Source organism: Eriocheir sinensis, chromosome 68, assembly GCF_024679095.1.
Source record: "Eriocheir sinensis breed Jianghai 21 chromosome 68, ASM2467909v1, whole genome shotgun sequence".
NCBI lineage: Eukaryota > Metazoa > Arthropoda > Malacostraca > Decapoda > Varunidae > Eriocheir > Eriocheir sinensis.
This window is the reverse complement of record NC_066576.1, coordinates 4,080,157-4,092,656: the sequence shown is the minus strand read 5'-3', so window position 1 is coordinate 4,092,656 and position 12,500 is coordinate 4,080,157. Positions and strand designations below refer to the sequence as shown.

General features: G+C 40.7%; 1 protein-coding gene across 1 annotated transcript in view; it reads left to right on the top strand.

Moving 5' to 3' along the window:
- Positions 1–12,500, top strand: part of LOC126988168 (endocuticle structural glycoprotein SgAbd-9-like) — a 28,279-nt gene that overhangs the window by 14,497 nt on the left and 1,282 nt on the right. Inside the window, exons 2-3 of the mRNA XM_050846042.1 lie at positions 8,027–8,262; positions 12,335–12,500. The exon at positions 12,335–12,500 is cut by the window's right edge and continues 1,282 nt beyond it. Of these exons, the coding sequence (XP_050701999.1) occupies positions 8,027–8,262; positions 12,335–12,497 (399 nt within the window). The 3' untranslated portion in view covers positions 12,498–12,500. The remainder of the gene's footprint in view (positions 1–8,026; positions 8,263–12,334) is intronic.

Sequence of the window (12,500 nt, the reverse complement as noted above, 5' to 3'; positions counted from 1 at the left end):
TGGAACGCACAAACAGAAGACTGGAACGCACAAACAGAAGACTGGAACGCACAAACAGAAGACTGGAACGCACAAACAGAAGACTGGAACGCACAAACAGAAGACTGGAACGCACAAACAGAAGACTGGAACGCACTAATAGGAGCTGGAACTCGTTATCAGAAGGCTGGAACGCACAAACAGAAGACTGGAACGCACAAACAGAAGACTGGAACGCACAAACAGAAGACTGGAACGCACAAACAGAAGACTGGAACGCACAAACAGTAGACTGGAACGCACAAACAGAAGACTGGAACGCACAAACAGAAGACTGGAACACACAAACAGAAGACTGGAACACACAAACAGAAGACTGGAACACACAAACAGAAGACTGGAACGCACAAACAGAAGACTGGAACGCACAAACAGAAGACTGGAACGCACAAACAGAAGACTGGAACGCACAAACAGAAGACTGGAACGCACAAACAGAAGACTGGAACGCACAAACAGAAGACTGGAACGCACAAACAGAAGACTGGAACGCACAAACAGAAGACTGGAACGCTCTAACAGGAGACTGGAACGCACAAACAGAAGACTGGAACGCACAAACAGAAGACTGGAACGCTCTAACAGGAGACTGAAACGCTTAACAGAAGAATGGGAGGACAGAGGGCGTTAGGTGTACAGGATCCGCCGCTGGGTTTTGGAGGGAAAGAAGAAGACTGGAACGCTCACTAAAGGAACTGGAATGCGTTAACAGGAGCTAGAACGCACTAATAGGAGCTAGAACGCACTAATAGGAGCTAGCATGCGCAAACAGGAGACTGGAATGCATCGTACAAAAATTAGGTTCAAATCCACAAAGACGAGGCTGGAGTCCGTAGCATAGGAGACTGGATCGCACAAACAGGAGACTGAAACACACACACACACACACACACACACACACACACACACACACACACACACACACACATATATATAAAAACACCATGACAGAGGATTTAGCTGTAGGGCAAGGGTGGCAGAGGAGACCAAGTGCAAGGGGACGCCCACGTATCTCATGGATGGGGGATTAAGTCTATCAAACCAACCAGGAAGGACTTGGGATGGAGTGGGTGCGTGGGTGCTTGCTCGGGGGAAACGGCGAGTGAGTGAAGCGACGCGCCCCCATACGTAAGCAGGGGTGACAGGGTGGCTCTGGACGGTAGGGTAAGGCAGGGTGAGGCCGGGGCAGCCTTAGGTAATTTTGGGGTTGAAAAATAATAATAATAATAATAATAATAATAATAATAAGAAGAAGAAGAAGAAGAAGAAGAAGAAGAAGAAGAAGAAGAAGAAGAAGAAGAAGAAGAAGAAGAAGAAGAAGAAGAAGAAAAGGAAAAAGAAAAAGAAAAAGAAAAAGAAAAAGAAAAAGAAGAAGAAGAAGAAGAAGTAGAAGAAGAGGAAGAAGAAGAAGAAGAAGAAGAAGAAGAAAAAGAAGAAGAAGAAGAAGAAAAAAAAAAGTGTAATTACATAGCATAACGAAATTGAGCAGAAATCATAGTGTCGGGGCATTCCGGGGCGGGGCGGGGCACAGGGGAGGTCGAGGGCGCCGGGTATGCTAAAGCCTCCCCCTCCCCCTGTACTTAATTAGCGCGACATGCCGAGGCGGGGGCGGCAACAAAGGTGAGGCGGGCAGCGACATTTTAGGGGAAACTGATGGAAATTGTGAGAATACGAGAGAAAACGGATTAGAATGATGAGGCAACGAGAGAAAACGGATTAGAATTATGAGGCAACGAGAGAAAACTGATTAGAATTATGAGGCAACAAGAGAAAACGGATTAGAATTATAAGGAAACGAGAGAAAACTGATTAGAATTTTGAGGAAATGAAGAAAACTGATTAGAATGATGAGGAAATGAAGAAAACTGATTAGAATTATGAGGCAACGAGAGAAAACGGATTAGAATTATGAGGCAACGAGAGAAAACTTATTAGAATGATGAGGCAACGAGAGAAAACGGATTAGAATGATGAGGAAATGAAGAAAACTGATTGGAATTATGAGGAAATGAAGAAAACTGATTAGAATTATGAGGAAATGAGAGAATACGGATTAGAATTATGAGGAAACGAGAGAAAACTGATTAGAATGATGAGGCAACGAAGAAAACTGATTAGAATTATGAGGAAATGAAGAAAACTGATTAGAATGATGAGGAAATGAAGAAAACTGATTAGAATGATGAGGAAATGAAGAAAACTGATTAGAATGATGAGGAAATGAAGAAAACTGATTAGAATTATGAGGAAATGAAGAAAACTGATTAGAATTATGAGGAAATGAAGAAAACTGATTAGAATTATGAGGAAATGAAGAAAACTGATTAGAATGATGAGGAAATGAAGAAAACTGATTAGAATGATGAGGAAACGAAGAAAACTGATTAGAATGATGAGGAAATTAAGAAAACTGATTAGAATGATGAGGAAATGAAGAAAACTGATTAGAATTATGAGGAAATGAAGAAAACTGATTAGAATTATGAGTAAATGAAGAAAACTGATTAGAATTATGAGGAAATGAAGGAAACTGATTGGAATTATGAGGAAATGAAGAAAACTGATTTGAATTATGAGGCAACGAAGAAAACTGCTTAGAATTATAAGGAAACGAGAGAAAACTGATTAGAATTATGAGGCAACGAGAGAAAACGGATTAGAATTATAAGGAAACGAAGAAAACGGATTAGAATTATGAGGCAACGAGAGAAAACGGATTAGAATTATGAGGAAACGAAGAAAACGGATTAGAATTATGAGGCAACGAGAGAAAACGGATTAGAATTATGAAGAAACGAAGAAAACGGATTAGAATTATGAGGCAACGAGAGAAAACGGATTAGAATTATGAGGAAACGAGATAAAACTGATTAGAATTATGAGGAAACGAGAGAAAACGGATTAAAATTATGAGGCAACGAGAGAAAACGGATTAGAATTATGAGGAAACGAAGAAAACGGATTAGAATTATGAGGAAATGAAGAAAACTGATTAGAATTATGAGGAAATGAAGAAAACTGATTAGAATTATGAGGAAACGAGAGAAAACGGATTAGAATTATGAGGCAACGAGAGAAAACTGATTAGAATTATGAGGCAACGAGAGAAAACGGATTAGAATTATGAGACAACGAGAGAAAACGGATTAGAATTATGAGGCAACGAGAGAAAACTGATTAGAATTATGAGGCAACGAGAGAAAACGGATTAGAATTATGAGGCAACGAGAGAAAACTGATTAGAATTATGAGGCAACGAGAGAAAACGGATTAGAATTATGAGGCAACGAGAGAAAACGGATTAGAATTATGAGGCAACGAGAGAAAACGGATTAGAATTGGGAGGAAACGAGAGAAAACGGATTAGAATTAGGAGGAAACGAGAGAAAACTGATTAGAATGATGAGGAAATGAAGAAAACTGATTAGAATGATGAGGAAATGAAGAAAACTGATTAGAATGATGAGGAAACGAGAGAAAACCGATTAGAATTTTGAGGAAACGAGCGAAAACTGATTAGAATGATGAGGAAATGAAGAAAACTGATTAGAATGATGAGGAAAACGAGATAGAATTTTGAGGAAATGAAGAAAACTGGTTAGAATGATGAGGAAATGAAGAAAACTGATTAGAATTATGAGGAAATGAAGAAAACTGATTAGAATGATGAGGAAATGAAGAAAACTGATTAGAATTATGAGGAAATGAAGAAAACTGATTAGAATTATGAGGAAATGAAGAAAACTGATTAGAATGATGAGGAAATGAAGAAAACTGAACAGAATGATGAGGAAATGTAGAAAACTGATTAGAATGATGAGGAAATGTAGAAAACTGATTAGAATGATGAGGAAATGAAGAAAACTGATTAGAATGATGAGGAAATGAAGAAAACTGATTAGAATGATGAGGAAATGAAGGAAACTGATTAGAATGATGAGGAAATGAAGAAAACTGATTAGAATGATGAGGAAATGAAGAAAATTGATTAGAATTATGAGGAAATGAAGAAAACTGATTAGAATGATGAGGAAATGAAGAAAACTGATTAGAATGATGAGGAAATGAAGAAAACTGATTAGAATGATGAGGAAATGAAGAAAACTGATTAGAATGATGAGGAAATGAAGAAAACGGATTAGAATGATGAGTAAATGAAGAAAACTGATTAGAATGATGAGGAAATGAAGAAAACTTATTAGAATGATGAGGAAATGAAGAAAACTGATTAGAATGATGAGGAAATGAAGAAAACTTATTAGAATTATGAGGAAATGAAGAAAATTGATTAGAATTATGAGGAAATGAAGAAAACTGATTAGAATGATGAGGAAATGAAGAAAACTGATTGGAATGATGAGGAAATGAAGAAAACTGATTAGAATGATGAGGAAATGAAGAAAACGGATTAGAATTATAAGGCAACGAAGGAAACTGATTAGAATGATGAGGAAATGAGGAAACTTTTAGAATTATGAGTGAAAGAAAGAAAATAAAGAATGAAAACGATAAAACAAAGACTAGAATTATGAGAAAATGAGAGAAAACTGATTTGAAATTATGTAAAAGCTAAAAAAAATGGTTTAAAATGATGAGGAAATGAAGAAAAAAGTTAAAATTATATGAAAACTAAAAAAAATGGTTAGAATTAAGAGAAAGCAAAAAAAAGTGGTTGAAATAAAAAAAATAAAAAAAAACTTATTACAATTATGAAGAAAACGGAGAGAGAAAATTATTAAAACTTTGAGAACACGAAAAACCTGATTATGAAGAGTTATGCAAAGCGCGAGAAAAAAAAATCATTAGAAAAAACTGATTATACGGAATTGTGAGGAGGAGAAGTAGAAGGATTAGGAGGAGGAGGAGGAGGAAAAGGAGAGAAAGGAGGAGAAAAGAAAAAGAATAGAAAGAAGGAGAAGAAGAAAAGAAAGAAGATGAAGAATAGGAAGAAGAAGAAGAAAATCAGAAGTCTGAAAAAAGGAAAGGAAAAAGAAGAAAAAGGTAGAAAGAGAAGGAGGAGGAGGAGGAGGAGGAGGAAGAAAAAAAAAGAAAACTGGAAAAAAACTACTGTAGAATGTCTGACAATGTTGCAAGTGTCCGTAAAATGTCTGACAATGTTGCAAATGTCCGTAAAATCTGTTCCGCTGACCTTTAATCGATCACTTGAGACACAAATAATTAAAAAAAAATTAATTAATTAACGAAGCAGAAAACAATTATAAAGAGAAAAGAAGAAAGTAAGTGAAGGTAAGGCCGGGATTCTAGGCTATGGATGCGCGTTGCGACGGTGCTCATCTCCGAACCCGTCTGCTCTGTACCATTTCTTTTTCGCTCGCTCACAATTCTAACCAGTTTTTCTTCGTTTCGTCGTAATTTCTAATCATTTTTCTCTCGTTTTCTCATAAATCTAGTCTTTGTTCTTTTCGCTTTCATTCTTTATTTTTTTTCTCATAATTCCAATCTTTTTCTCCTCGTTTTCTTCATATTTGTAACCAGATTGTTTTTCCCCGTTTTCTCATAGTTTTAATCCGTTTTCTTTTTCTCATAATTCCAATCTTTTTTTCCTCGTTTTCTTCATATTTGTAACCAGATTGTTTTTCCCCGTTTTCTCATAGTTTTAATCCGTTTTCTTTTTCTTTTTTTCATAACTCCAATATTTTTTCCTCGTTTTCTTCATATTTGTAACCAGTTTGTTTTTCCCCGTTTTCTCATAGTTTTAATCCGTTTTCTTTTTCTCATAATTCCAATCTTTTTTTCTCGTTTTCTTCATATTTGTAACCAGTTTGTTTTTCCCCGTTTTCTCATAGTTTTAATCCGTTTTCTTTTTCTTTTTCTCATAATTCCAATCTTTTTTTCCTCGTTTTCTTCATATTTGTAACCAGATTGTTTATCCCCGTTTTCTCATAGTTTTAATCCGTTTTCTTTTTCTTTTTCTCATAATTCCAATCTTTTTTTCCTCGTTTTCTTCATATTTGTAACTAGTTTGTTTTTCCCCGTTTTCTCATAGTTTTAATCCGTTTTCTTTTTCTCATAATTCCAATCTTTTTTTCCTCGTTTTCTTCATATTTGTAACCAGATTGTTTTTCCCCGTTTTCTCATAGTTTTAATCCGTTTTCTTTTTCTTTTTCTCATAATTCCAATCTTTTTTCTCTCGTTTTCTTCACATCTGTAACCAGTTTGTTTTTTTCCCGTTTTCTCATAGTTTTAATCCGTTTTCTTTTTCTCATAACTCCAATCTTTTCTTCATATTTGTAACCCGTTTGTTTTTTCCCGTTTTCTCTTAGTTTTAATCCGTTTTCTTTTACTTTTTCATAATTCTAAATCTACGTAAAGTGTTTCCTTGCTTCGTGGTGGGATGGAACCCTTAACCCGGGACACAGGGCCAACGTGACATCGAGGTTACCACAGTTTATCTTCCCCAAGCTTCCCCAGGTACCGGTTTATCGACCAGCCCGGAAGGGAGGATGAACGCCGACTGCCCGGGCCGGAATTTAAACCAAGGCCCGCAGATTCGTAGCTAGGCACGGTGACCACTGCTCCACGGAAGAGAAAGTGGAATGGTTGAATTAGTTAAGAGTATGTGAACACGAAATCAGCTTCTTTGACCTTTTATAACGAGGCGGTGACACAGCAGGAAATAATTGGATAAAACGAATACAAGAGTACGATGGATGTGAAGTTGTAAAAAAAGAGGGAAAGTTAGAAAGTTTCGTTTAGTCGGCGCAACATCTGTGGTCATATGCCGGAGAGAGACAGGAGGGGGAAGGAATTGTAGGAGAAGGAAACAGACCCCAGGAGACGGGACACAACCCCCATTCACTGCTGGGTGGACAGGGGTGTAGAGTATCGGAAAAGCCGCCCAAATTTTTCCACTCCCCCCGGGAATCGAACCCGGGCTCTCTCGGTTGTGAGCCGAATGTGCTAACCACTGCACCACGAAGCCCCTTAAAAAAAGAGAGAGAGGAAACTGGAATGTGAGTCGATGTTGCCAGCGTGAAATCTACTCCGGTGACCTTTTGTACTGACGAGCATAAAGCACAGGAGGGGAAGTGGACGAGTGAGTAACCTTGTAGATTTATTACACGAATGAGATGAAATGTATCGCTGTAAAAGGGGAGAAAGAAGTGGAGTGTGTTAGTCTATCTGGTCAGTGCACCCCAGGTAACAGGGCAGGCTATTCCCGATCATCAATTTCTGTATTTTTCTCTCTTTCCCTTTTCTTCTCCTCTTTCTTTCTATCTTTTTTCCTTTCTCTTCCTCCTCCTCCTCCTCCTCCTCTTTTGTTTCTGATCTTGAACTTTAAAAATACCACCAGACGGACACAGACAAACAGACAGACAGACGCTGAAAAAAACAAAAACAGGAGGATTAAAATGCAATCGGTCTACCAATACTAATGAGACTCGATCCTCCTCCTGTGTCGACTAATGGGGTTGGATACGATAACGAGTTTTTATTATTATTATTATTATTATTATTATTATTATTATTATTATTATTATTATTATTATTATTATTATTATTATTATTATTTAGGGTTCGTTGGTAGTGAGCGTTAATGACCTTATAAGTGGGGTGTGAAGGACGAGAATATGATGATAGAAATGATGATAACAATGATGAAAATAAATGACAGTAGTAGTAGTAGTAGTAGTAGTAGTAGTAGTAGTGGTAGTAGTAGTAGTAGTAGTAGTAGTAGTGGTAGTAGTAGTAGTAGTAGTAGTAGTAGTAGTAGTAGTAGTAGTAGTAGTAGTAGTAGTAGTAGTAGTAGTAGTAGTAGTAGTAGTAGTAGTAGTAGTAGTAGTAGTAGTAATATTCATACATACAAACATACATACATACATAGATACTTACATACACATACATACATACATATATACATACATAAATACATTAAATTAGATTACAGATTCGAATTTCCTCCCTCCTTACTCCCACCTTCCCTCCCTCACTCCCTCTCTCTCACACTCTCTCTCTCCCTCCACAGAAAACGAGACCGCTGCTCCTGATGGTGGCGGCGGCGATCATTGCGACGGCGGCGGTGGGGACGGAGGCGGCGGCGGCGAGGGGGGGGCAGTGGAGTGGGGTGTGGGGGAACCAGCTGGGGGGCAGGGGGGGCGGCAGGGGGCTGGACAGGACGGGGGTTGTGGTGGCCTTTGAAACCCCTGACCAAGAACAGTTCCAGTATGGCCGACCCGGAGAGGCTGTCTTCGGCGCCTACAGGTGGGTGAGAGAGAGAGAGAGAGAGAGAGAGAGAGAGAGAGAGAGAGAGAGAGAGAGAGAGAGAGAGAGAGAGAGAGAGAGAGAGAGAGAGAGAGAGAGAGAGAGAGAGAGAGAGAGAGAGAGAGAGAGAGAGAGAGAATTAAGTTACACGATGTCGTAAGAGTGAGCGATATAGAGAGAGGAAAGGCCGTGTGTGTGTGTGTGTGTGTGTGTGTGTGTGTGTGTGTGTGTGTGTGTGTGTGTGTGTACCTATTTTCCCCCTGGCTTCCGTGTTCTCTCTCTCTCTCTCTATCTATCTATCTCTCTCTCTCCCTTCCTCTTCGGCGTCAAAATTCCTCCTCAGCCTTGAGAGAAAAAAGTGGAGCAGCTTTTCTTTATATAATAGTGTGTGTGTGTGTGTGTGTGTGTGTGTGTGTGTGTGTGTGTGTGTGTGTGTGTGTCCAGGAACAGGAGTCACGTCAAGGATAAAAACAAACAAGAACAAAAACATAATTCAATTCCTGCTAAAAAAATAAAAAAAAACATGGTCCAGAAATGCGGTAGGAAGACTATTGTGTGTGTGTGTGTGTGTGTGTGTGTGTGTGTGTGTGTGTGTGTGTGTGTGTGTGTGTGTGTAAGAGCATCTGTCTATAGTAGTAGTTGTAGTAGTAGTAGTAGTAGTAGTAGTAGTAGTAGTAGTAGTAGTAGTAGTAATGAAAATAATAATAATAATAATAATAATAATAATAATAATAATAATAATAATAATAATAATAATAATAATAATAATAATAATAATAATGATTGGAGATGAAGAAAGAGAAACCGCGGGAATAAGAAGAGGAGAAAAAGGAGGAGAAGAAGGAAGAAGAAAAAGAAGAAGAAGAAGAAAAAGAAGAAGAAGAAAAAGAAAAAGAAAAAGAAGAAGAAGAAGAACAGGAGCAGGAAAAGGAGGAATGACAGTAATAGAAGAAGGAGGAGAAGTAGTGGAAAGAAGAAAAGGAGGAGGAGGAGGAGGAGGAGGAATAAAGTAAAGAAGAAGAGGAGGAAGAGAAGGAGGAGGAGAAGGATCAGATATTCTCTTTCCTATAACATTTTTGGAGTCTCGAGCAGCCAGTGTTCCCCTTGAGGTCACGTCCGTGCGGGGAATTGTTTCAGCGCGTGCCGGGGGAAGGGAAGGTCACTGAAGGGGGGGAGCCGAGGTCACACACACACACACACACACACACACACACACACACACACACACACACACACACACACACACGAACGTTTCACTATAAGTCTGTGATATGCATCGTTTACTGATCTAGACATTTCGTATTTTGCGCTAACGGAGGCTGTTCAAGGGCAGAAAAAAATATATATACAGCGAAAGCCTGCTATGTCACTCCTCCTGTTAATATGACAGTGGAAGTATATAGAGAGAGCCACCAGGGTAAGGGATGAAAGAGTGACGATGCTGGTTAACTCTTGCATAAGGGATTTGGATAGGCGCGTGGAGAGGTTAGAGAGGTGTCCTGATACTCCCCTCTGTAAGGCGTTTAAGTCATAGGCAAGAGGAAATACAGATGAAGGAAGGCTGTTTTAGATTTTACCAGCGAAAGAGATGAAAGAGTGAAGATGCTGGTCAACTCTTGCCTAAGGGATTTGGATAGGCGCGTGGAGAGGTTAGAGAGGTGTCCAGCTGATACTCCCCTCCGTAAAGCGTTCAAGTCATCGGCAAGAGGAAGGCTGTTTTAGATTTTACTAGCGAAATAGATGAAAGAGTGAAGATGCTGGTCAACTCTTGCCTAAGGGATTTGGATAGACGCGTGGTGAGACAGAACGTTCAGCTTACAAACGTGAGAGAGAGAGAGAGAGAGAGAGAGAGAGAGAGAGAGAGAGAGAGAGAGAGAGAGAGAGAGAGAGAGAGAGAGAGAGAGAGAGAGAGAGAGAGAGAGAGAGAGAGAGAGAGAGAGAGAGAGAGAGAGAGAGAGAGAGAGAGAGAGAGAGAGAGAGAGAGAGCAGGCCATTCATCTTAGTAACGTTTTAGAAGTTTGTATTTTTCCAAGTTATTTTTTTCTCTCCATCAATTTCGTGCGCGTGATGGGGCAGGACATTCAGCCACTAACGTCCCTAAAGGTTTTTTGGGGGGCAAGTTTTGTTTCGTTCGTGTTCGTGACAGACTAATACACTTCTCCAAACGTTTCAGTCTGACATTTACGATTTTGTTTTAGATTCCTCGTAAGTTCCCTGCCCCAGACACACACACACACACACAGACACACACACACACACACACACTTTCTAAATACGTATGGAAATGTATTGAACGAATTTCTCATCTAATTCATCTATCTGTCTATACGCTCTCTCTCTCTCTCACACCACTGGGCCACCGCCTTTTACAAGAAACATGACTAGGTATAACTTTTTTATCCCTGTGTGCAAAGTCGCGGGTAATTTTACGTCCGGCGAGGGGTGAGGAGCGTGCGGCGTAGCGGTTAAGATAAAGGTCCTTCTCGCCGGGCTGTCATTAAGTGGGAAGCGTGCGTCGGCGGCTCCGTGGCCCGTTACGAGTCGTGTGTGATGCGGTGACTGTCATCTTGCCACCTGGGACGCTTTTTTTTCGGCCGGGGCGTGTCGCTGCGTGCGGGAGTGAGGTTAACAGTGATTGCCTGACACGGTTCAATGCCCAGACGCTGCTTTACGGCTATGGGTGCTCCGTGTGGCGTGTGACAGAATCTTGTGGTTGTGTTTTTGTTTTTTTTCAGACTATTTTTTATTTATTTATTTATTTTATTTTATTGTCGCGACCCATAGGCCGCTTTCACGGTGGGTCCTGATGGTCGGCCCAAGGTTCTTCCGGTTTGGTGGTAGTGGCGGCTGCAGAGCAGGCGAGAGGTTATGTGGTAAGCGCTTGGCTAACCCCGCAGCCGCCACTACCCCATCGGCCAGTCTTAAGTGGAAATTCTATAGCATCGATCGCCGCCATTGGTAACGATGAAAACAAACAAAGTGACTGTGACAGCGGCCACCTGGAGCTCCTGAACGCGGGGCCGTCACGCTAACCATTCAGCCACTGCCTTAGCCCCTTCCCGGTTACGATTATTTGAGTTTGTCGCGTGCGTGTCTGAGAGAGGTTAACAGTGATTGCTGGGCACGTTCCAATGGCCAGGCGCCTCTTTTCAGGCTACGGTGTGGAGTGAGTCTTGTGGTTTTGCTTTTTCCTCGACTTTCATTTCCCGTCAGCGTCCTCTCCCGGTTAAGAGTGTGTGGGTGTGGCGTGCGGCGGTAACGTGGTGTCATTTCCTTCGTGTGTTGTGGACATAACTCTGAGGCAGTCGCGTGTGTACCTTCGCCCCGTTAAAATGATCAGAGACAGTAACTTGACATTTGTTTTTTCATCGTCCTTTTCCGGTTAAGATTGTGTTGGGTGCTGCGTGGGACGGTAACATGATAATCAGTTCCTTCGTGTTTTGTGTCTATAGGTTTCAGACAGTCGTGAGTAAGAGACAAGCAACAGGAAGGAGAATTTGTTTTTTCATCTTCCTTTCCCGGTTATTATGAGACAGTTTGGGTGTTGCTTGATACGGTAAAATGATAATCAGTTTCTTCGTGTTTTGTGTCTATAGATTTCAGACAGTCGTGAGTAAGAGACAAGCAACAGGAAGGAGAGATTTGTTTTTTCATCGTCCTTTCCCGGTTATAATAAGACAGTTTGGGTGTTCCGTGAGACAGTAACATGATAATCAGTTAATTCGTGTTTTGTGTTTTTAGATTTCAGACAGTCGTGAGTAAGAGACAAGCGACAGGAAGGTGATATTTGTTCCTTCATCGTCCTTTCCCGGTTATTATAAGACAGTTTGGGTGTTCCGTGCGGCAGTAACGAGATAATCAGTTTCTTCGTGTTTTGTGTCTATAGATTTCAGACAGTCGTGAGTAAGAGACAAGCGACAGGAAGGAGAGATTTGTTTTTTCAGCGTTCTTTTCCGGTTATTATAAGACAGTTTAGTTGTTCCGTGAGGCCTTGGGAAATAGAGATTGTGAGGGCCGAAGGAGTCTATGGATACGAACTACATCTACCCTCCCTCCCTCTCTCTCCCTACAGCTGGGTGAGTCCCGAGGGCGTCCAGGTGGTGATTCGATACGTGGCCGACGCTGCTGGCTTCAGGGTGATCGGCGGCCCCGTGCCCAGGGACAGCCGGGGCGTGGCGGCGGACGGGCTGCAGGTGTTCCCAAGGGCGGCCGACGGGAGCCTCATCCTGACCTGAATC